This window comes from Pristis pectinata, chromosome 2 (assembly GCF_009764475.1).
Source record: "Pristis pectinata isolate sPriPec2 chromosome 2, sPriPec2.1.pri, whole genome shotgun sequence".
NCBI lineage: Eukaryota > Metazoa > Chordata > Chondrichthyes > Rhinopristiformes > Pristidae > Pristis > Pristis pectinata.
Window position 1 is genome coordinate 45,703,878 of NC_067406.1, and position 26,789 is coordinate 45,730,666.

At 40.0% G+C, this 26,789-nt stretch overlaps 1 protein-coding gene across 1 annotated transcript in view; it reads left to right on the plus strand.

Annotated features, from left to right (window-relative positions):
• The window catches only part of LOC127580699 (phospholipid-transporting ATPase ID-like), a 150,176-nt gene extending 125,400 nt beyond the window's left edge, over nt 1-24,776 (plus strand). Inside the window, 8 exon segments of the mRNA XM_052034465.1 lie at nt 1,106-1,289; nt 5,151-5,359; nt 5,361-5,375; nt 6,032-6,115; nt 14,605-14,850; nt 15,718-15,856; nt 18,446-18,576; nt 24,534-24,776. Of these exon segments, the coding sequence (XP_051890425.1) occupies nt 1,106-1,289; nt 5,151-5,359; nt 5,361-5,375; nt 6,032-6,115; nt 14,605-14,850; nt 15,718-15,856; nt 18,446-18,576; nt 24,534-24,776 (1,251 nt within the window).
• The last annotated feature ends 2,013 nt before the right edge of the window (nt 24,777-26,789 follow it).

Here is a 26,789-nt window from a genome sequence, read left to right on the forward strand (position 1 = left end):
AGTGCTCATTCGAGAAGGACAGCACAATCTGATGTTCAGGGGTAATAAGATGCAGAGTGGGGAGCACCACAGAAGTAATTTTGGTACTTATGGGGCCCATTCTGCTATTCTCACAGCTTTTACTGAGGGGAATATCTGAAAAGTTGTCAGAACAGCACCAGAGTTTTCGGTCTCATATAGGAAACCAACTTGCCTGGATTAATAATTCTGTAAACACCTTGGTCACCCAGCAGTAGTATGACAAATGAGTGGGGACAAGATTTCCACCTCATTTTAAATTCTGTACTGGTCTTTTTTTATGAAATAAAAGTCATAAAAATTAATTCCAATATTTTCTCCTCTGCTCAGGTGCAGATCTACATATATTTTCTGACCTTGAAAATAGTGACATCTAATTTTTATGCCACCTTTATATGGCTTTCAGACAAATTCTAAAGCCATTTAGAGATCTGAAGAAATATGCAGTAACTACTTTCTTTATTTGGATATTCAGGGATAGTTCAGTTAGTCTCACTCCGCAATCTCTCCAAATAGTTTTGCAAATTCTTTCAGATACTTATCCAAGTCCATTTTGAATGCTGAATTGAATATAATTGAATCTGCCTAATAACAGTCAGTTACAGCCAATAACAGTCAATGGCATAACGTAAGAAAGCACTGCCACCTGCTGCTTAAAACTAGCTAGCCTAATTTTTATTGACCCTATTTCTAGGCATAAATCAATAAGCAAAAAGTTCTGCCAGCTGCATTTTAGTGGTTCATTATTTCAGGGGCTCATATGTTCTGAAGTGTTAAAAAATACCTTTACAAAACGACCATTACAAAAGCTGTATTTCTCTTTTGAGAGTCTCTTGGCTTTAAGACAAAATATGGTGGTTTATTGCATTCTTTGTTGATAGAAATAAATTTCCAGGGTAGTTCAATAATGGCACCAGCACCATCTTATTAAAAAGCGGCTTTCAGAATTAAGGATGCCTTTGGCATCATTGCTGTTATGTGAAAGACTGAATTTTTTTTATCATACATGTCTGTGAGACAAAGATTTTTTTAGTATTATTGTAATTATTAAGATAGGTTTTCTAAAATGTATTCTACTCAAATACAGGCACATGCTTTAGAAGAAGACATGGCATTAGAGTTCCTAAAGACAGCTTGCCTTTGTAAAACAGTAATCTGTTGCCGTGTAACACCCCTTCAGAAAGCTCAGGTGGTAGAACTAGTGAAAAAGTACAAGAAAGCAATAACACTGGCAATTGGAGATGGTGCAAATGATGTAAGCATGATCAAAGGTGAGTGAGAAATTTGAATACTACAACTGGCTTGCAAAGATCTGACTGGATACTTAACATCATTATGGAAATTATTATTCCTAAACCAAGAATTGTTTATTATCATAAAGAAACATTAAAAAGTAAATGTTTACCTATAATTACTTGCTTTCTTTTGAATTATAATACTAATAGGGAAGTAAGAAATGTAAGGGTTAATTTCCAAGATGCTTTCAAAATATTGTCTCACTAAACTGAAGCATAAATTGGGTCAGAGATCTTGTACTGTGTATTTGATGACGAATAACAACTGCAAAAAATAGCATTACAAACATGCAAGCAGACTTTTTCCCAATAAAGTTAGAATTTTGGACATAGAATTTGAGAACTGAATACACGAAAGTAATTTGTCTTAGAACATTTGTAAAGTCATCTATACTCTGGTCACTCTGTTTGTTTTATATGTTCTATCTTATAAAATTGTAGCCCTTTCTCTTCATTCAAAATTTATCACTTGAAACTTCACTCTGTTAAATTCTACATTATGGTGGCCAAGAATAAACAGGAATGCCACTACTTCGTATCACATATCATTCCACTTATGAAACACTCCATATGATATGTATTGGTTCTCACACTCAACTCTCTCAGGTTGTAAATTCACATCCTTCAAATTAATTTGTCTATTTTTGCTTCTCTCCTCTTCCCCTCTGTATACTCCTCAACTCCAGTAATGAGGAAAGATTTAAGTAGATTTAGAAAATGATAACAGTGAACATTTCCTGTATATGCTGCTATTGCCCCTTTAATTCCTTGGGCCTCAATTTTATCAACCATCTGTTTTTGGCCACTTATCAAAGGTCTTCTGAAAATCCACAAGTACAGCACTGATTCCATTTACCTCATCAAATACAATTTGCTTTTAACGGTCCATGCTGCTCACCTATGTCAAATCATACTTCTTCAAATGGCTATCTCTTTTTGTGAGTATAGTTTCTAAAAGCCTCCTCACAACCACCCTTTCAACTTGCATGACAACTTTGAGGGATCAATGGACTTGGACCCCAAGATCCCTCTGTTCCTGCCACTGCTCAGAATCCTGACATTAACCTTGTACTCCACCTTCATGTTTGTTCTTCCAAAGTGTATCACTTCACACTTTTCCAGATTGAACTCCATCTGCCACTGTTCTGCCCAACTCTGCATCCTGTCTATATCCTGTTGTAACCTACAACAACCTTCTACACTATCCACAACCCCTCTAACCTTCGTGTCATCCACAAACTTACTAACCATCCCTCCACTTCCTCATCCAAGTCATTTATAAAACTCACAAAGAATAGGGGTCCCAGAACAGATCCCTGCGGAACACCACTAGTCACCAACCTCCAGGTAGAATATTCTCCATCTACGCCCACCCTCTGCCTTCTGTGGGCAAGCCAATTCCGAATCCACACAGCCAAGTCTCCATGGATCCCATGCCTTGTGACTTTCTGGATTAGCCTACCATGAGGAAATTGAAGTCTCCCATGATAACAATCCTGTTATTTTCGCACCTTTCCAAAATCTGCCTACTTATCTGTTCCTCAGTGTACTGGTGGCTATTGGGGGTCCTACAGAACACTCCCAATAGAGTGATCGTTCCCTTCTGGTTTCTCACTTCCACCCACATTGACTCAACAGACGATCCCTCCACGACATCCTCCCTTTCTTCAGCTGCAATACTATCCCTGATTATCACAGTGCCACGCCCTCCCCCCCACCACCTTTTTACCTCCTTCCTTAACCCTTTTGAAACATCTAAACACCAGAACATCAAGCAGCCAATCCTGCCCTTGTGACAGCCAAGTCTTTGTAATGGCCACAACATTGTAATTCCACATACTGATCCATGCTCTGAGTTCATCACCCTTATTCTTAATCCTTCTCGCATTAAAGTAAAGACATTTCAACCCATCCAACTGACTGCGTTTATGACCTATCCACTGTCTATCCTTCCTCACAGTCTCTCCACATAATGCATCTACCTTTACACCTGCTGCATCATCTGACCTAACACTCTGGTTACCATCCCCCTGCCAACCTAGTTTAACTCCTCTCCAACAGCTCTAGCAAACCTACCCGCAAGGACATTGGTCCCTCTCGAGTTCAGGTGTAGCCCATCCCTTTTGTACAGGTCATACATTCCCCAGAAGAGATCCCAGTGATCCACAAATCTGAAACCCTGCCCTCTGCATCAACTCTTCAGCCATGCATTCATCTGCCGTATCTTCCTATTCTTATTTTCAATGGCATGTGACACAGGCAGCAATCCAGAGATTACCACCCTTCAGGTCCTGCTTTTAAGCTTCCTTCCTAACTCCCTATATTCCCTCTTCAGGACCTCATCCCTTTTCCTATCTATGTCGTTGGTACCAATGAGTACCACAACTTCTGGCTGCTCTCCCTCCCCCTTAAGAATGCTGTGGACTCAATCCGAGACATCTCTGACTCTGGCACCTGAAAGGCAATGTACCATCCGGGAGTCTCATTCTCGTCCACAGTATCTCCTATCTGTTCCCCTAATCAATGAATCCCCTATCACTACCGCAGTCCTCTTCTCCCCTCTTCCCTTCTGTGCCACAGGGTCAGTGCCAGAGACCTGGACGCTGTGGCTTTCCCCTGGTAGATCGTTCCCCCCCAGCAGTATCCCAAATGATATAATTGTTATTGAGTGGAACAGCCACAGGGGTACCCTGCACTGACTACCTATTCCCTTTCCCTCCCCTGACGGTCACCCAGCTACCTGCATCCTGCAACTGAGATGGAGCTGCCTCCCGGTAACTCCTGTCTATCATCTCAGTTTCCCGAATGATCCAAAGTTCATCCAGCTCCAGCTCCGGTTCCCTAACACAGTCTATAAGGAGCTGCAGTCGGATGCGCTTCTTGCAGGTGTAGTCATCAGGGACACTGGAATTCTCCCTGATTTCAACATCCTGCAAGAGGAGCAAACTACTGCCTGCCTGCTATTCCCAGTGCTCTAAACTGTGGCAATAAGAAAAAAAGAGACATTACCTGAACATCACCTTAACCTCTGCTTACTTACTCTGCCTCTTCATACCAAAGCCTCTTGAGCCAAAGCCTCAAGGTCCCACTCTTACACTGAGCCACTCACACAATGGACGCCCTGCTTGAGCTTCTTTTTATTGGCTGCTGCTGCCCAATTAGCCCAATTAGCTAAGCAACAAGACTTGCTCTTCAAACTGCTTCCTGTTCTCGCTCCTGTAAAATGAAACTTACCAGCAATGAGACTTGCCCTCCAAACTGCTTCCAGCTCTCGGTCTCGCTCTTCGCTCTCATTCCTCTTGAAATTAGTGCTAACACTGCATTTGTCTTCCTTACTACCAACTCAACCTGCAAGTTAACTTAAGGGAATCCTGAACTAGGAACTCCCAAGTCCTCTGCACCTTCAATTTCTGAATTCTCTTCCCTTTTAGAAAATAGTTAACACCTTTATTCTTCCTACCGAAGTGCATAACCCCACACTTCTCTATACTGTACTCTATCTGCCACTTCTTTACCTACTCTCCTAACCTGTCCAAGTCCTTCTGCATACTCCCTGTCTCTGCAACACTACTTGTCCCTTCACCTATCTTGGTATTGTCTGCAAACTTGGCCACAATGCAATTAGTCCCTTCATCCAGATCATTAACATATAAAGTAAAAAGTTGTGGTCCCAACACTGACCCCTCTGGAACTCTACTAGTCACCAGCAGCCATCCTGGAAACAACCCCTTTATCCCCACTCTTTGCCTTCTGCCAGTCAGCCATTTTCAGCCATTCCTTTGTCTGTTTTAGGAAGGCAGTGTAAATCTGAATAATATTTAATTCATATTCCAACAGCTGCTCATATTGGAGTGGGTATAAGTGGTGAGGAAGGAACACAGGCTGTTCTTTCAAGTGATTTCTCCTTTGCTCAGTTTCGTTATCTCCAGCGTCTCTTACTCGTCCATGGAAGATGGTCCTACCTTCGAATGTGCAGATTTCTCCGTTACTTTTTCTATAAAAATTTTGCTTTCACTCTTGTTCATTTTTGGTATGGATTCTTCTGGTGGATTTTCAGCACAGGTAAGACCATTTGCAAAAGAGTTATTTTGCTAACTCTTATATGGCCCATACTTATATTATGCCATTAATCTAGAGTGGGAGGGAAATGAAAAGGGAAACACTATTTTCAGAAAGTTTTGCTTTAATTCGAACAAGATTTCCAGTGGGAAATGGGCCAGTGATGACAAGGAAAAAAAAAGAAGTGTAGTTTCAGCTATCAGTTGGTGAGACATATTTAATCAATGGAATGGTCCAAGAAGGGCATATCTGCCCTCAAGTGTGCTGATCTAGGTGGGGTTTTAAGATGAAAATGTCTCAAAGCCAAGCCCATTGAACCTTAAACCTGCTCATTTCCGGTTTCAATCGAGGGAGGATTGAGCAGTGTCAGGCGTTGATTGACCATCCCACTCCAAAGTTTTATGTGTTTTCAGGAACTCTGAAACTCTGATACTCTGGCAGGAATATTAAATGCATTGAAGCCTAAGTAACATTCCCAGTAGCAAAGTGGCAGTTGTTCCATTGGAACTTTGCATAGGATGCTAAATAGCCTAAGAAATTACACTTAGTTTCCCAGTTTTAATTTGAAGTTATCTCACTAAATCTTATGAATTTTTGTTGAAGTTTTGTTTGTTCATTTTCAATGCTAAACTTTAATACTGTTTTTCTTCTTTACGTAGACTGTGTATGATGAATGGTTTATTACACTCTACAATTTAGTGTATACTTCACTCCCTGTATTAGGATTGAGTTTATTCGATCAGGTATGTCTGTAAGATTACTGTTTAATTCCCTCTTGGCTGTCCTGTCATTATCTGCAACATTAGCTGACAATAATCTTTTTAAATATGCAGATTCGGCTCTGATGATATCCATATATGACAAATATGCTGACTGTAAATGATGAGAATGATCTTGAAAGCTGGAACCCTGGATTTAGTTGTAAATCCAGCAAGTGACAATGAAAGTGAGGCACAGTTGTAAACTCAACCTACCTGCTTGCTGCCACCCACTTTGCTGTTTTTTGCCAAGGATAAAAATTGAGTGCAGCATATCTGGAAATGATAGTTTAATATATGGCATAATGTAGTTTATTAAACAGTATATAATTTAATAAATTAAGTATACTTATATTGTAAGATAATAGTTTTGACCAGTCCAATTGATTCCACAGCAAACTCAGTTGTAAAGAATTATTGTGAAATAAACAAATATTAATTTTGTAAATTAGAAGGTGACGAAGCAATTAAATTCTATGCGTTGGACTACTTTGGCACATGATGCCATAGTTATAGAATTGTGCCTGTCACCACATTTCACTGTACTGAAGTTTTCAGGGATATTGTGGATACAATTAATTACTCTGGAAAAGGCATCCAGAAGTGCCACTTAATTGCATTTCATGCAGTCATCTGCCTCATTTGTCTGACAACATATTCTCTCACTCGATTTGGATGATGATGGACAAACAAATCTACTCACCTCTTTCCTTCCCATCACCCAAGGGACCAATCATTCCAGGTAAAGCAGCAATTCATTGACACATCTTCCAATCTAGCCTGCTGCATTCGGTGTTCACAATGTAGCATCTTCTGCATTGGAGAAGCAGGACAAATCCAACCAGGCCAAATGCCACCCCATTTGTCTATTCTCAATCATTAGCAAATGGGATAGTCATAGCGCTATCAAGTGGCACCTGCTTAGCAGTAACCTGCTCACAGAAACTCATTCTGTGTTCCACCAAGTCATTCAGCTCCTGACCTTATTACAGCCTGAATCCAAACATGGACAAAAGAGCTGAAGTGAGAGTAACTGTGCTTGACATCAAGACAGCATTTGATCCAATCTGGCATCAAGGAACCCTGGCTAAACTGGAGTTAGTGGGAATCAGGAGAAACCCTCTGTTGGTTGGAATCATACCTAGCACAAAAGAAGATAGATGGCTGTGGTTGTTGGAGATCAATCATCTCAGCCACAGGACATCTCTGCAGGAGTTCCACAGGGTTGTGTCATAGGTCCAACTATCTTCAGCTGCTCATCAATGACCTTCTTTCACTTATAAGGTCAGAGTAGGGATGTTTGCTGATGATTGCACGATGTTCAGCAACATTCACAACTCCTCAGATAATGAAGCATTCCAGAACTAAATGCAGCAAGACTGGACAATATCCAGGCCTGGGCTGATAGGTGGCAAATAACATTTGCAACATACAAGTGCCAGGCACTGGTGATATCCAACAAGAGAAAATCCAGCAATCACCCCCTGACATTCAATGGTATTACCATCGCTGAATCCCCCATTATCAATATCCTGGGGGTTACCACTGACCAGAAACTGAACTGGAGTAACCATATACACAATATTGATACAAGAACAGTTTGGGGGTGAGGAATCCTGCCATAGATAACTCACCTCATAACTCCCCAAAGCCTGTCCACTATGTATAAGCCTCAAGTCTGGAATGTGATAGAATGCTTTACACTCGCCTGGATGAGTGCAGCTTCAACAACACTCAAGAAGCTCAACACCACACAGGACATAGCAGCCCACTTGATAGGCACCCATTTACAAACATTCATTCACTCCACCACTGATGCACAGTAGCAGAAGTTTGTACCATCTCCGGAATGCATTGTAGCAACTTGCCAAGACTCCTTAGAGAGCACTTTCCAAACCATAGCCTCTAACAGCTAGAAGGACAGGGCAGTAAAAGCATGGGAACACTACACCCTGGAAGATGCTCTTCAAACCACACACCATCCTGATTTGGAAATATATCACTGTTCCTTCATGGTCGCTGCAGTCTACTGGAAACTCCCTCCCCAACAGCATTGTGGGTATACCCACGCCTCAAGGACTTCAGCAGTTCAAGGTGGTTGCTCACCACCACCTCCTCAAGGGCAATTGGATCAGCAATTAATTGCTGGCTCAGCCTGCAAAGTACACATTCTTTGAATGAATATATAAAAAAATGCCGCTTTTGTTCTCAATCCCACTCCCTTTCTGACCTGTCTGTTTGCTGCCTTCTCCACTGTCCTAGTGAGGCCCACTGTAAATGAGAAGAACAATGTCTTATTTTCTGTCTTGACAATTTGCAACCTTCGGGAATGAACATTGAATTTTCCAACTTTAGGTAAACTTATCTCTCATTGCTTAGCATTATCATGCTTATGCCCCTTTCTCGCTATTGGGGAGTCAAAAATTTCTCCTTTGATTTAACTGTGGGAATTCCACAGATCGGACCTGCAACTGATTTATATTAAATTTTAGTGCTGGTGCTATTGTCATCACAATCTGATATTTGGTATGGTGATCATATGAATATCTTATTATGGGACAGAAAGAGCCTTGGCCTCAGTTATGTACTTTAAGATTTAAAGTGGTGGGAATGAAATCAGGTTGCATGAACCTGATATTTTACCTTACAAAACCTCTCCTACCTGACCTGTGCAGTAAGCAGGAAGGGGAGCTATGTTGTAGAGGTTAAAATCAAGGCCAAGATAATCAGTTTGGATTCTGGTATGTTGCTACTACCAGCTGAAATAAAAGAGGGTTCTTAGTAATCCTGGTTATGAGATATTCAGGGAAGATAAGCAAGGGAAGAATCAGTATTGATAAAGGGAAATATTGCAACACTGGGGACAGAGGATCATCTGGAATGATCGAGGACAGAATTCATCTCTTTATAGTTGGACCACATCAAGGTAAAATAAGTAAATTAGAAAAGGGCCAATTTTATTGGGATGAGAACACAACCGGCCTGGGCAAATTGGAATCAGAGTTTTGCAGGCCAATCTGCAGAGGTATTTCAACTAGAGTTTAGATATATTCCCATGTGGGATATGGGTAGGGAAATTAAAACCAAAGCCCCTGGATAGCCATAAGGATAGAGATTAAAATAAAAGAGCACATGACAGATGTCAGGCTGTTAACACACGAGAACCTGTGAGAAAGTTCAGAGGGAAAATTAAATAAAGGAATTAAGACAGGACATGATAAAAGATTGACACCAAAACATAAAGGAGAATCGAAAATAATTTGTAAGCATGTTAACAGGAAGAGTTGCAAGTGGAGATATGGGGCCATTCAGAGGTCTACTAATGGAGGGAGAAGACTTGATTAAGGTACTAAATAAGTACTTTATATCAGTTTTTCACAAGGAAGAAGATGCTGCTGGAATCCCAGAAAAAGAAGATATAGCTGAGAGTCTAGATGAACTAAAAATTGATAACAATAAGGTACTAGAAAACTGGTTGAACATAAAGTGGTCATTTAGTCCACGTGGGATGCTGAGGGGAGTATAGAAGGGCAGGTAGAAAAGATTGTTAAAAATAGGATGAGTGTTATAAGTCGAAGTGAAGAATAACAAGTGCAAGAAAGCTATGAGGAACCTTTGTAAATCACTGGTTCAACGACAACTGGAGTATTGTGCCCAGATCTGGCTATCACGCTTGCAGAAAAATAAAAGCTTTAGAGAGTGTGCAGAAAAGATTTTTTAAATTATTCCAGAGATGCGGGACTTTAGGTTTATGGATAGACTAAAGAAACTAGGAATGTTCTCCTTTGAACAGAGGATATGGGAAGAAGGTGATTAGCAAAAGAATAAAAAATGACGTTAGTAAATTTTTCAGTTTTTAAGGAATAAGTGATGAGGGCCTTGTATGCAATGCTGTGTGAAGTAGTGGAGGCAAATTTAACGATCAAGAGGAACCTGGAGAAGTATCTGAAAGGAAAGAAAGGTTGGGTTTTGGGGAAAGGATTGAGGAGTGGGATCAGCTACTTTACTCTTACATAGAGCTTTAGGGACTTAGATATTTAGATATTTATTAATCACATGTACATCGAAATACATGGTGAAATGCATCTTTTTGCATTACTGAGAATGTGCTGGGGGCAGCCCACAAATATTTCCACTCTTCTGGCGCCCACATAGCATGCCCACAGCTCCTAACCTGTATGTCTTTAGAATGTGGGAGGAAACCGGAGCACCTGGACAAAACCCACGCAGACATAGGGAGAATGTGGAAACTCCTTACAGTTAGCAGTGGAATTGAACCCGGGTTGCTGGCGCTGTAAACTACGCTAACCGCTGCACTACATAGTAGGCTGAATAGCCTACTATGCTGTGACAGTCTGTGATTCTGTAAATCCAACATGAAACAACATTTAGGCTGGTAGCTGCAAATTTTCTCCTTAATGAGGGAGACTTATTAGGGAGAGGCTTGACCAAGCATTGTTGTAATTAAACATTGATTATTTATTATACACACAGACCATATACAGCTAAGAAAGTCTCTCCCAACAGACTGCTGTGTCTTATCTGTTCCTCACATGGTCTGTTTGCTGATCAAAGATAGTGATATTAGCAGTGATGTCATTGCTATCCCACTAGAATCCTTGAAGAGACGTAAACATATATCTCTTCTTAAACAGAAAGTTTAAAATGTACACCAGTTATTTACAATACATTTGGAAGTTAAGTTTACATGTTACAAATACACTTAAAGATTAGGTCTTTGGGCTGGTTTCTGCCTAATCTCCAAGATTTCTTGAAGTGAATGATATCTTAAGTTCCTGGGACCTTCAGCTTCTCATGTGACATACCTTTCTGACCTGATGAGCTCTCATAACTGTTGTTACATAACCTCTTGCTTATCATCCATATTGAGTTCTGCAAAATCACTCACTACTTCTTCTGGAGCTGTTTTTATAAGATTTGCATATACTTTCAATCACCATCTTTGAATTTCACAATATAACTTTTATTGCCTCTACTTATACCATTTTAACTAACTTCCTGACATCAGTCATGTGGCTCGAGATGTGTCCGAGCACTCTTATGACTTCAGCCTCACTAAGTCTTCTAAGTTTTCAATTTAAAACATAGAACAATACAGCACAGGATCATGACCTTTGGCCCATGATGTCTTTGCTGACCACAATGCCAATTTAAAATGCATATCTTCCTGCACACGGTCTAGATCCCTCAAATCCCTGCCTGTTCATGTGCTTGTCTAAATGCATCTTAAACATTGCTATTGTAATTTCTGCTCTCTCTTTCTTGGGTTCTTTGCAGTGGTACTCCCTCGAAGTATGCCTGCCTCAGTTCTGGGGCAACACCAATATGTATCTGCCTGAATTGTTTTCTTTCATCTGTAGACCAAATGCTCAGTTAGCACAAAGATAGAGTTATTCTGTTTTTGAGTTGAATGTTTGTCAGTCTGAGATTCAGCATAGTATTATTCAGCCATCAATTTATGGGTTTTTAAATGCTTCTTTAAGTACTTTCACTACCAATTCAGCTGCTTCATTTGCCACTGAGTGATATGGTGAGACAAGTGCAATCTATATCCCATTATATTTAAGGAAGTACTTGATTGCAGCTAGTTTGCCATGAGTGGCAAATATAACTCGGAGTTTATCCATGGTTCTCTGGGTCCTTGTACAGCTTCCCATCCTTTTGACATCTAACCAAAAGTTTAAAGAAACTGCAAATGCAGGAAATCTTAAATGGAGACAGAAAATACTGGAAAAACTCAGCAGGTCAGACAACATCTGAGGAAAGAAAAAAGGAGTTAATGTTCCGGGTCAAAGATGCATCGACAGAATTGAGAAAGAGAAAAAAACAAGTTAGTTTTATTTTGCAGAGAAGCTAGGAGAGGAATGGATAGCATGAAGGGACTATCTGTGATAGGGTGAGGCCAGGGCTGCCATGGGGCTATGTTGTACAGGTTGTAGAGATGCAACACCTCTCACTTCCCACCTTCCAAAGAACCAAAGAGTCCTTCCAGGTGAAGTGGCGATTCACTTGCATTTCTACCAATCTAGTCTCATATCAAGCACTTCTGGTTCACTGACAGCTGTAATTCAAAATGAAGGCAACAATCACTTGTTCTCCAGTCACATGAAGTGTTTATTTCCACTTGTTTGAAGGTTCTGTCTCAGTGTGTCGAAAGAGCAGTGCTGTATTCAGATTATCGTCATCAATGAGGTAAATGTCGAATACTGAATATTTCAGAAAATACATCTGATCCCTCACATGGCAAAGCTTGTTAATGCAACTGCTGCAGAATTCTGTTTGGCAAATGGTTTATAGACAATATAGACAATAGACAATAGGAGCAGAAGTAGACCATTCGGCCCTTCGAGTCTGTACCACCATTTTGAGATCATGGCTGATCCTAAACAATCAATATCCTGTTCCTGCCTTGTCCCCATATCCATTGATTCCCCTATCTATAAGAAACCTATCTAGCTCCTTCTTGAAAGTGCCCAGAGAATTGGTCTCCACTGCCCTCTGAGGCAGTGCATTCCACAAATTCACAACCCTCTGGGAGAAGAAGTTTTTCCTCACCTCTGTCCTAAATGGCCTAGCCCTTATTCTTAAATCATGCCCCCTGGTCCTGGACTTCCCCAACATCTGGAACATATTTCCTGTCTCTATCTTGTCCAATCCCTTAATAATCCTGTATGTTTCAATCAGATCCCCTCTCAATCTTCTCAATTCCAGCGTGTACAATCCCAGTCTCTCCAACCTCTCAGCATAAGACAGTCCCGACATCCCCGGAATTAACCTCGTAAACCTACGCTGCACGCCCTCTATAGCCAGGATATCCTTCCTTAACCCTGGAGACCAAAACTGTACACAATACTCCAGGAGTGGTCTCACCAGGGCCCTGTACAAATGCAAAAGAATCTGTTTGCTTTTGTACTCAATTCCCCTTGTAATACAGACCAACATTCCATTAGCCTTCATCACTGCCTGCTGCACTTGCTCATTCACTTTCAGTGACTGATGAACAAGGACTCCTAGATCCCTTTGTATTTCCCCCTTACCTAACTCCACACCATTCAGATAATAATCCACCTTCCTGTTCCTGCTCCCAAAGTGGATAACCTCACACTTATCCACATTAAACTTCATCTGCCAAGTATCTGCCCACTTACCCAACCTATCCAAATCACCTTGAATTCTGCTAACTTCCTCTACACATGTCGCACTGCCACCCAACTTTGTATCATCAGCAAACTTGCTAATGTTATTCACAATGCCTTCATCTAAATCATCAACATAGATTGTAAACAGCTGCGGTCCCAGCACCAAGCCCTGTGGCACCCCACTAGTCACGGCCTGCCATTCTGAGAAACATCCATTCACCCCTACCCTCCCAATAGAGATGTTTGGGGGCCATCTCTGCCATCGTGGCCATAGTTTCCCACCAAAAGAATCCTCTCCCAGTGTTGCCTGAGTTGTCGCTTGATTTCACTACATGATAAACAATGCCAGCTTCCCACTATTTCTGCATGCTGCAGAGGATCTAGTTGTGCCTCTCAACTGCTCACCTGTTCCTAAACCATTTTGCCAACATGTCTTGTGTTATCCCCTCCATGGACTTGGTCTACACTTCTCACTGCCTCAGTAAAGCAGTCAACGTCATCAAAGACCTCTCCTTCCTGGACATTCTCTCTTCTCCCCCCTCACATCGGGCAGAGATACAAAAGCCTGAAAGCATGTACCACCAGGCTCAAGGACAGCTTCTATCCCACTGTTATAAGACTATCGAACTGCCCCTTGTACGATAAGATGGACTCTTGATCTCACAATCTGCCTCGTCATGGCCTTGCACCTTATTGTCTACCTGCAGTGCACTTTCTCTGTAACTGTAACACTTTATTCTGCATTCTGTTATTGGTTTTCCCTTGTACCACCTTGATGTACTGAAGTGATGAAGTAATCTGTGTGGATGGCATGCAAAACAAAGTTTTTAACTGTACTTCGGTACATGTGACAATAATAAACCAATTTAATTACCAGTTAAGAAGTTATTGCCTCTGTGAAATTCTTGGATTTTCTCCCGATATAATCCACAATTGTTATTATTGGAAAGAAGAAAAAATGTTACCAAAGCTTCTTGTGGGTCATTGTCGATTTCCTCATTGCTGTTGTTACATTTGCTTATAAGTGCAAACGTTTCCCTAGTAATTCAGAGGCTTTACCAGGCATTGTTTTTTTGTTGAACTTTGACTGTTATGACATGTGTACAAATAAATATATCTCTCACTGCAGTCTTCTGTGCTTTATCTACTCTACACATGGTCTGCTTGCTAATCAAAGACGGTGGTACTTCTTACAGTATCAATGATGTCGTGCAATCTCAGTATTTGTAAGATAGATGCACACATATGTAACAACAAATCATGATTTACTTGCTCTGACATTCCATACAATTGTGATTGATTTTGTTTCTGCAGGATTTTAACGACCGCTGGAGTATGGCATATCCTCAACTTTATGAACCTGGACAGCTTAATCTTTATTTCAGCAAATTAGAATTTGTGAAATGTGTTATCCATGGAGTTTACAGTTCCCTTGTACTCTTCTTTATTCCTTATGGTGCCCTTACTGAAGCAGTAAGAGATGATGGAAAGACCATTTCAGACTATCAGTCATTTGCTTTAATTGCTCAGACATGCTTGCTTGTGGCTGTTACTGTACAGGTAACATAATTATTCACATTCTCATTAATTTTATGTATGTTGTGTGTAATTTTAAAAATGCATTTCATTCGGCCTTAATTTAATAATGTTGTACATGAAACCAGTCACAGTCACGATTTCCCTGAGGTAGCACTTGTCACAACCACAGTGTGAGAGATTGAAAATTGCTGAGTTGTTCATATATTGTGAATCTGTCAAATTTTTGCTGACACTGCATTAAGCCATATATGTTAGGTACATTTTCTAATTTATCATGTTTGCTCCAAGAAATTAAAAACAACCTCTCCATGTTCTGTGTGCAGTATTACAATGATTAAGTTATTCAGTTAGTAATCCACAGGCTGAGGCTATTCATACATTGTACTTAATAAGATAGGATGGAATGTATACTCTCATATACATTTCATCCTATCTTCCTTCCAAGCCAGTGGAAAGTTGGTTCTGTTTCTGTCTCATAATGCTTTCTTCATAGTCTTTTGACAATATACTTATTGTTCAAAATGTGATTTTCTCTGATTGGGTGAACACAATTTGTGCCCAAAAAACTTCTTGATGATTGATGAAGTAAATTAGGGATAATAATATATTTTATGAAAAAATAACAAAGCTGTGCCTGTTTGTGTTTCCCTTTCGTGTCCTTACCTGGGACCAGCACACATTCATTTTAATTAATGCCAAGTACCTTGTTTCTGCTTATTGTTATAACATTGAATAATATCAGCAAATATTAATTGAATGTCTTAATGAAAGGTACTTTAAGTTTGCTATTGTAAAAGAAAACCCACAATTCTTCAAAAGGCTAGGTTCACAGATGTTTATTTATTGATGAATAATTTCAACCTTGCATTTCTTGCTGCTTGTCAACAGATTGCATTGGATACATCTTACTGGACAGCAATCAATCACTTTTTTATCTGGGGCAGTCTAGCAGTCTACTTTGCAATAACATTTACAATGTACAGCAATGGCATGTATCTGATGTTCCCAATTTCATTTCCATTTATAGGTATGTACTTTTAATACAGTGATCATAATAGATGTAGTATATTAATGTATGGATTTCCTATTAAAAATACTTTATAGATATATAATGCAAGAGATGGCTGATCCTATTTTCTTGAACAAAAGAAAATTATTTTATTTGACTAATGTTCATATGTAATACTTTACATGTAAAAGAGTAACATACAAAAGAAATAGATGATACGATATCAGCCATTCACATTTGGTGAGTGGAGGGTGGGTTTTCAATAGTCAATGGTTTAGTTATCAAATGCACAATATGTTTCTCTAACCTTTCTTACATTTTGGGGGGTTCCATTTTTATTAATTTGAGTTGAAAACATAAAAATGTGGGTTTTCCGTTTTTTTTGAACCACAGCAATGAAAATGAAGTGAAATAAAGTGACATCCTGGGAAGATAATGAGAGGTCAGAAGATTCATTCTGAAAAGCTGCATTCTTAGTTGTTTCTGGCAAATAGGAGGGGAAAGTACTTGTTTTGGGATATTTATTTATACAGTTTGGAGATTCTCAAACAGAGAACATTACAATGGGCAGTGCTATAGCTGCTTTTGATTATTGTTCAAATGAGATGAACTATCAGCAAACATAAGCAGAAAGATCATGATATGAAGGGAACTGTAGGTGGCCAGCAAAGAATAAACAGAAGGGTCAACCTTACAGAAGCTATTATTCTCTTCCAGTCCCCTTCATGTTCCCTGTATTTTCAGTAGCTGCAGCTTCAGTAGCTGTATTTGATGGCCACAGAAACTTCAATTTGAAAGTACCTAGACAGGACTGGTTTCTTCCAACTAAAACTATTGCTTTCAAATCTACTTTTCATTGGAGCTGGACTATTTAGTCCTTAACACCTGTTCTGCCATTTAATTAGATCACAGCTGATTATACCTCATTCAACTTTGATTCATATTGCTTGATATTCCTACTTATAAAAACCCTTGAGCTTGAGTTAGCGCCCTCATGCAGCAACACCTGTAAGATATTGTAGTATCTGCTGGAAAGTTGCAGATACATAAGAAAATAGGAGTAGGCCACTTAGCCCCTCAACTCTGCAAATTAAATGAGCATAGCTTCAGACCTCATTTCCTCTTCTGTGCTATTTCCCCATAACCCTGAACTCCCTGATCTTTAAAAAATGTATTTACTTCCTCTTCAAATTCCTGTAATGATCTAACCTCCAGAACACATTGGAGGAGACCCCAGGATTACTGGGACATCTGAAACTCAGTTTCAGCAGTTTTACAAATTACTCAAGGACTAATTAAGACCTCTTCTATCTTTGATTAACACCTATGCGACTCAGGTATCGTGAATGGAGGAGTGCTGGATACTCCACAACCACACCTCCATTTTGAGGAGACATAACAGCAGTCCTCTTTGGATAAGGAACCTGGGGATGGGGAGTCAAGGAAAAAACAGAAGGAAAGTGACCTCATTTCCTTAAAGCAAGAAAGTATTAAAAATAATCAAATGGAAAAACTGCAAAGATCCATATAAGAATACACTGCAGTAATACCTCTGCCACAATTATTCTCAACACTGGTGCCCCACAAGGCTGTGTCCTCACACGCCTATTCTACTCCCTGGACACTCACGATTGTGTGGCCAGATTCTGCTCTAATCCATCTACAGGTTTGCAGGTTATACCACCGTACTGGGCCATATCTCAAATAATGATGAGTCAGACTACATGAAGGAGTTAGAGAGCCTAGTGACATGGTATCATGACAACAAACTTTCCCTCAATGTTAGCAAAGCAAAAGAGCTGGTCATTGACATCAGGAAGGGGGACAGTGCACACACTCTTGCTTACATCAATGGTGCTGAGGTCGAGAGGGTGGAGAGCTTCAAGTTCCTAGGAGTGAACCTCACCAATAGCCTGACGTAGTCCAACCATGTAGATGCCATGGCCAAGAAAGCTTACCAGCGCCTCTACTTCCTCGGGAGGCTAAAGAAATTTGGTATGTCTCCTTTGACCCTCATCAATTTCTATTAATGCACCATAGAAACCTTCCTATCCAATTGCATCACAGCTAGGTATGGCAACTGCTCAGCCCATGACTGCAAGAAACTGCAGAGAGTTGTGGACACAGCTCAGCACTTCACGGAAACCAGCCTACCCTCCATGGACTCCCACCCCGGACATTCTCTCTTCTCCCCCCTCCCACTGGTCAGAAGATACAAAAGCCTGAAAGCATGTACCACCAGGCTCAAGGACAGCTTCTATCCCACTGTTATAAGACTATTGAACGGTCCCCTGGTACAATAAGATGGATTCTTGACCTCATAATCTACCTCATTATGGCCTTGCGCCTTATTTGCCTACCTACACTGCACTTTCTCTGTAACTGTAACACTTTATTCTGCATTCTGTTAATGTTTTACCTTGTACTACCTCAAAGTACTGTTGTAATGAAATGATCTGTAGGTACAGTGTACAAGACTAGTTTTTCACCGTACCTTGGTACCTGTGACAATAATAACCAATTTGCACTGGAGCTATTAATATTAATAGCCAAAGAATTCTTTATTGCAGTATGTTAAAAATAACACACCATTTTTGTTTTGTCTAGGAACTGCAAGGAATGCCTTGAACCAACCTCATGTATGGTTGACTATTTTTCTAGCAGCAGTACTGTGTGTCCTGCCAGTTATTATTGTGCGATACCTCTTTGCTGAACTGAAACCCACTTTCAGCAATAAAGTAAGTTCTTAATGCATGTTATTAGAGTGAATCTACCTGGCATGAAATACATTTATTTTTAGCAGTTATATTACTTGTTACTATTTGAAATAGTCAACAACAGTGAACGATAATATTACAACCATTTAATATTATGCTGCAAAAAATACAACACTGTATTTTATTTCAAGTATATTTATTTCTAGAGTTAATGCAGCATGGTTGTGTGTACAGAGCAAGCATTCTTTTTGTGTTTCTGGGGCTGGACCTGAAATCTGATACTTAAATATTTATTGAGAGCTCTCAATATCACACAATCATTTTTTAAAGTTATGAGAACCAAAGCCTTAAGGAACATGTATCCTATTTCCCCACCTAGATTTAGAAACACAGAGCACATGGCAGTTCCAATTGAGGGTTTGGTGTTACATATATTAAAAGACCATTAAATAATTCAAAATAAATGATTACAAACTATATTCCTTAAATACTTGAGCTACAACATTTGGAATATTCAAGTCTAGACAAATATTAGCATGGATGACACTTTTAGCATCATGTGCTCTGAGTGCCAGAGCTGAGCAATTTAACAGAAGTGGAAGTACATTTTAGAATCAAATATTAGTTAGAAATGATTAAAGGAGAATTAGCATTAGGCTGAGCAGAAACCAAGTGTGAAAAACCAGAAAACTTTTGGGTGTTCATGGTGTTGCAGTTCCTAAAAAAGAACATTCACACAGGTTGATTAACTTTGAGTAAAACTGACGAGCAGTGAGTCATTTAAATATTAGCTAGTATTGATGACATAGGTGAAGGAGCCCAAGGGTCTTTTTAGCTGCCTGAAAAGTACTCATTTGATTTGGGAATCTTCAATATTTGTTTAATTAGAGTGCTCAGTGAATAGGGGCTGCTCTGCAAAGGACAAGGCAGAACATAAGAACGTAAGGAGTAAGAGCAGTAGAACGCCATCTGGCCCGTCGAGCCTGCACTGCAATTCAATAAGATCATAGCTGATCTGTCCGTGGAATCAGATGCACCTATCTGCCTTTTTTCCCCCATAACCCTTAATTCCCCTGCTATGCAAAAATCTATCTAATTGGGTCTTAAATATATTTAAGGAGGTGGTCTCTACTGCTTCCCTGGGCAGAGAATTCCACAGATTCACTACTCTTTGGGAAAAGCAGCTTCTCCTCATCTCTGTCCTAAATCTATTCTCCTGAATCTTGAGGCTATGTCCCCTACTTCTAGTCTCACCCACCAGTAGAAACAACCTTCTTGCCTCTATCTTATCTATCCATTTCATAATTTTATATGTTTCTATAAGATCCCCTCTCAGTCTTCTGAATTCCAGCGAGTATAGTCCCAGGCAACTCAATCTCTCCTCATAGGCTAATCACTTCATCTCCGTAATCAACCTGGTGAACCTCCTCTGCACCGCCTCACAAAGCCAGTATATCCTTCCTCAAGTAAGGAGACCAGAACTGCACGCAGTATTCCAGGTGGTGGCCTCACCAGTACCCTGTACAGTTGCAGCGTAACCTGCCTGCTCTTAAATTCAATCCCTCCAGCACTGAGGCCAACGTTCGCATTTGCCTTCTTGATACCCTGTCGCACCTGCAAATCACCTTTGCAATTATGCACAAGCACTCCCAAGTCCCTCTGCAACAACAGCATGCTGCAATCTTTCACCATTTAAATAATAATCTGATCTTCTATTTTTCCTTCCAAGTGGAATGACCTCACATTTACCTATATTGTACTCTATTTGCCAGACCCTTGCCCACTTACTTAACCTATCTATAGATTAATGAATTTTCATTCATTGGAATTATTTGGTAATGGTAAAAGAATCCATTCGCATTTATAGATAACCTTTACAAAACTTATTAAGCCTGTTTTTCCAATGTACTTCAGAATTAGTAACTGAGTATGCTGGAACCCACTATCCAGATTCCATAAAGATTGCCTATAAGGAAACCTACCTCTGCCTTCTAGCCAAATGCCTTGTCCTTATTCTACAGTTGCTATCTATACTTATCACTAACAAGATATTGTTCAGGCTTGTTCTAATAGTTAGATTTCATTCCCTGTACATTATTCATGAGCATACAGTGTGTCACTCTGGTCATGTCAATGGATTTCCCGCAGCAGCAGATTGCAGGGATCTTTGACACCCGTGCTCTACGGAATTTACATCATCCAATTGGTCAGACCATTATAGAAATAAAGAAAATGGCCATAGAGAGGATGCAACAGCAATAGCATAGAGTGGAAGGCAAGGCATGTTGCAAGGTTATAGAATCATACAGCAAAGGAAACAGGCCCTTTGGCCTATCACATTCTTGCCGACATTTACCAATGTTTGTCCATCTACACTAATCCCATTTGCCCACATTAGGACTGTATCCTTCTATGTCTTGCCTATTTAAGTGTCTAAATGCCTCTTAAATGTAGTAATTGCATCTGATTTCACCTCCTCCTCTGGCAGCACATTCCAGATATCAACAACTCTCTGTATAAAAAATTACCCTTCAGATCCTCTTTAAAACTTCTTCTCTTACCTTAAACCTTTGCCCTCTTCTTTCTGATACCCCTACCATGGGAAAAAGATTTTGACTATCTACCCTATCTATGCCTCTCATAATCTTATATCTTCTATCAGGTCACCCCTCAGCCTCCTTTGTTCCAGGAAAAAACAAGCCCGCCTATCCAATCTATCCCCATGACTAAAGTCCTCCAATTCAGGCAATATCACCTCGCACTTGTAAGGGTTAAATTCCATCTGCTAACACTCTGCCGAACTTTCCATCTGATCTGTAATCCTGCTGTAGCCCTAGACAACCTCAGTATCCTTCCTCGCTATCCACACCACCAAATTTCAAGTCAGCTGCAAACTTACAAAATCATACCTCTGACATTCACATCCAAGTCGTTAATATATTTCACAAGCAGCAAAGGTCCCAGAACCATTACCCTCTGCTTCCTATTACAAACAAATTTTGGGGTCCAGTTAGCCAGATTGCCTTGGATCCTATGTTCCTTAACTCATTGATATCACAGGACAGCAGAAACCAGCCAAAGGATCTGCTTTACTCACCTGAATAGATCTGGGCCAGTTTTCACTATGCTGATGATTGTTGGGGAGGGGGCACCATTGGGAGTAGAGGAGGAGGTGTCTCTCAGATAACTCAAGTGCTTAACCATTCAGGACCTGAAACTCCAGCTTTGTCCTTGTAATGCTAAGGTAACAGTTCAGTGAGTTTAAAACAAAATCAGGACAAATAACAATTACTGGAGCTGGAGTTGGATGCACTCAGGATCATCTAGGATGCTGAGAGCATCATAGATAGGAGTTTCAGTGAGGTGGTCACACTTAAGGTACAGGCAGCAGGTAGCTGGGTGACCACCAGGTAAGGCAAGGGGAGTAGTCAGACACTGCAAGGTTCCCCTGTGGCCATTTCCCTCACTAACAGATAGACCTCTTTGGATACTGTTGGAGGGGATGACCTTACAGGAGGTAGCAGCAGCAGTTAGGTCTGTGGCACTGTGACTGGCTCAGAGGCTGAATGGGAAAGGGTGCATTCACTAGTTAGGGGGACAGATAGGAGATTCTGTGGCTGCAGAAGAGATGCCAGGATGGTGTGTTGCCTCCCGGGTGCCAGGGTCGATGATGTCTCTGAGAGGCTGCAGAACTTCAAGAGGGAGGGCGAACAACCAGAAGTCATTGTACATACTGGTATAAATGACATAGGTAGAAAAAATGCATGTCCTGCGGAGTGAGTATTGGGAATTAGGAATGAAGTTAAAAAGCAGGATCTCAATGGTAGTGATCTCTGGGTTACTCCCAGTGCCTCATGCTAGTGAGGGCTGGAATAGAAAGGTAGGCCAGCTGAATGCCTGGCTGAGGAGCTGGTGGCAGGGGGTAGGGATTCAGGTTCTTGGGTCACTGGGATCTCTTCTGGGGTAGAGGTGACCCGTACAAGAGGGACGGGTTGCACCTGAACTGGAGGGGAACCAATTTCCTGGCAGGGAGATTCGCAGAGCTAGTCGGGGAGAGTTTAAACTAGATTGGCCTGGGGGGGGGGGGGGGGGTGGGACTCTGAGCAGTAGAGAGGCCAGGAAACAGTGGAGGGAGAAAACACTATAGCCAACAAGAGAAAGTTTAGTAGTCAGGTTAGCTAGGAGCACAGTAAAGGGAGAAGAAAGACCGCTGGTTTAAACTGCATTTATTTAAATGCAAGAAGCTTAACGGGTAAGAACTCAGGGCGTAGATTGGCTCTGGTGACTGGGATATTATTGCCATAACAAAAACATGGCTGAGAGAAGGGCAGGACCAGTAGCCCAATGCTCCAGGATACAGATGCTGTAAGTGTGACAGAGGTATAGGTAAGAGACAAGGGGGAGCTGTGTTTTTAATGAGAGGGGACATAAAAACAGTGCTGAGAGAGGATATTCCTGGGGATCATCCATTGAGGCCATATGGATAGAACTTAGAAGAAAGAAGGGGATGGTCACTTTGATGGGAATGTTTTATAGGCCACCCAGTAGTCAGTGGGAATTAGAGGAGCAGATGTGTTGAGAGATTGCAGATAGTTGTTATAATAATACAATAGTATTAGTGGGAGATTTTAGATATATTTGCCTTGCAGAGATATTTGCTTCGTCTTTAGCCACAGGTGAAGTTCCAGAAGATGGGAGGGTGGCTAATATTGTATGATTATTTAACAAAGCCAGCAAAGACAAGCCAGGGAACTACAGGCCAGTGAATCTGACATCAGTGGTGGGTAAGTTACTGGAGGATATTCTGAGGTACAGGATCTATCAACATTTGGATAGGCAAGGTCTAATTAGAGATTGTCAGCATGACCTTTTGCCTGGGAAATCATGTCCGACAAATCTCTTGGAGTTTTTCAAAGAGGTAACCAAGAGGTTACCAAGAGGTTAGTAAGCAAAGAGTAGTGGTCGAAGATTGTTTCTTGGACTGGATGCCTGTGACTAGTGGTGTGCCACAGAAGTCAGTGCTGGGAACCTTGCTATTTGTTATTTATATAAACAATTTGGATGTAAATGTACGAGGCATGGTTAGTAAGTTTGTGGATGATGCTAAAATAGGTGGTATCATAGACAGAGAAGAAAGTTATGAAAAATTACAGGCGATCATGATCAGTGAGGTAAGTGGACCGAAAATTGGCAAATGGCTTTCAATTCAGTTAAGTGGGAAATGTTGCATTTTGGGAAGTCAAACCAGGATAGGACTTGTACAGTGAATAGTCAGGCATATAATAACAACATTCAAAAGACATTTGGATAAGCACATGGATAGGCTTAGAGGGATATGAGCCAAAAGCAGGCAAATAAGTCTAGCTTGTTGGGCACCATGGTCGGCATGGATGAGTTGGACGAAGGACCTGTTTCATGCTGTATTTCTCTATGACTCTAATTCCTTTGAGTGGGTCATGACAAAGCCCCTAATATCTGGGCGATCATTATATTACTGAATTGCCTGGTTACCTAAGTGAGAATAAATACAGTGGTTTGCTATAAATTACTAATAGCACTGCAAATATGTAGTTGGGCATAAAAAAACAAGAAAACCTGTAGATGAATCCTGGCAAGATAAATATTGAGATCTGTGACTTTAATAAGCTTTTTAGAGTTGAGGAAAGCTAGAAGAGGAAAACTATTCCACAGGATTGAACTACATTTTGAAAATAAAAGGTCATTAATATTTTGCACATTTAGCTTATGAATTAGGATGAATTTCTACCCCAATAGTTGTTAAAATGAATGCAACTGAGCTTACTACAATATTTAACTGACTAACACATTTCCCACCGTAGAAATGTTTTTCATCTCAGCTCTGTCAAAACTGGAAGTCTTTGGTCCCTGTTCCAAATTTTTTGCATTAATATCTAACATGACCCCACCCCATTCATTTGTGGAAATTTACTAATTGTTTTGCAATATCTTCTTTACAGCTGCAATATAAAATTCGTCAAATGAAGCTGCTTCCTCCAAAACAAACTACTTCATACCTGAGAAGGCCCAGTACACGTCGCTCTGCATATGCTTTTTCTCATCAGCGGGGTTTTGGTGCCCTCATTACTTCAGGGAAGAATATGCGAATAAAATCTATGAATTTTATCCCTTCAAAGGCTGGTACATCATCACAAACTGATAAAGAGAAGCATTCAAAACTTAGTGCGAAACAGAAAACATGAATACCACACAGAACTGACACTGATTTCATGTGCTGAGCATGGCAGATGAGCATTGGCAAAGAAAACATTTAACATTTGTACATAATTACTGATTGTATAAATAATTTTTTACGTGAATTTTGTGTAACTTTTACATAATTATTGTTGAATAGCACAAACAAAAAATATCAACAATAGATACTTCAACTGTTTACCTGTTCTTGAGTTTTAGATGGACCCTAATTCAAAGAATCTTTTCAAGTGGAAATATTGAAACCAAGAGATTTACAGCAAGACTGTAGTGTTACCCATTATGGCATATGTTCTCAAATGAAGTTAGTTTTCTGCCAGAATCTTTATGAATCCTCAGTATTTTTAAATGAAAAATCTCACCTGCTATAGAGAAAAGCTACATTAATAATTGAATCAGTTAAACTTGATTCAATGAAAATGTCGCATTGTTTCTGAGCTTAATATGTCCTAGAATCACCTAAACTTGTTTCTTGAGCTTGTTGATTTGGGGAAATTCTGTTTTTTTTTAACATAGTATTGTCCAGAGATCTAGAAAATGGTTGTCTATTCCAAGAAATATCTGTGTTGTTTATTTTATTTGTTGGAAACTGGAGTGTACTAGAAATTGGAAACACTGCATTTTATATACAAGAATATAAATTAGACACAAAATGGGTCTTCTGATCCATGTGAATTCTACAGGTGCTCTTGCCATTTTTAAGCTGAGCTTTTAAACTGATGTTCAGTCACATCAGAAACATTGTGAATTTACTGAGAATACCATGGGACTAGAAACTATACCAAAGCTGAAAAGGCATGTTAAATTAGAGCTGCACAATGTTTATTTATGTGAGATTTCCCCAACAACAAAATTCTGTTTTTCAAGAAGTCCAAAGGTATAGTTCACTTTCCATAAGGCATGGCACATTTTATGCACACAATAGCATTTTGTCCAACAGCCTCACTGTTGTGCAGCTCCTGGAAGAAATTAGTTGTATTGAGAATCATGGGGTTTCAAGAGAGAATCAAGGTCGGGGTTGGTAATAGAAACAGAATTGAGGGAGAGGTGTAAAGATTAAGATCAGCAATGAAAGAAATGGTCAGAATCAGTCAGAGATATAGATTGGAGATGGAAATCTGGGTCAGATAGACAATTGGGAAATAGTAATTGGGCTGGAACCAGAGGATCCAGAATTAGAGGGGAGCGGTCAGTCAGATGAGATCCATTTAATAGACAATAAAGACCTTGCATTCACCATCAGAAACCAAGTCAGGTTGAGTTTGCCATCTGCAGGCCTCCTGTGCATGTGAATTGTGTGAGTTCTGTCACAATGCACACCAGGTACCTCTATGGATGTTTGCATCCTGCATACAGAGTTCCTGGAACAAAATTTTGGAAGGAACATACTGGAGTACTTAGTTTGGATTTTACATCACTTAATTGTGCTATGTGATAGAATTTCTGGACTGCAATTCCATAGTAGGATCTGAAGTTAGATGTAAGTATAGAAACATTTAAATCAGTAAAATACAATCAGATAGATTCTATAGTTTACATTGCATAAAAATGCCACAAAAAGATCAAAATAAAATTTGGAGGAAGTGGTCTCCTCTTTGATGTTACATTTGGAAAATAAACATTCAACATGTAATATTATGCATGCATTGATGATTTGTTAATTTAAAGGAAAAAGATGGAAACCATCCAAAAGATACAGTGCTCTAAATGACAGACTAAAGGGCATAAAATAATATTTTGAAATATAATTAATGAATTGAAAATAAGTATCTTCTATAATACAAATGCTAAATTTATAATGTGACTTAAATATTTTACTTTGAACTCAAGTTACTTCTAAGGTCCAGTTGTAATCTCTTTTTAACTGTTGCGTGGTCCTGGCAGAGGTACTTGCTGGAATCCATTATTATTCCCTCATCACATTGACCATGAGAGAAAGCAAAAAAATTGATGTGATGAGTTTGGTCAATCCCAAGAACCATTACAATGAAAGAACTATTACA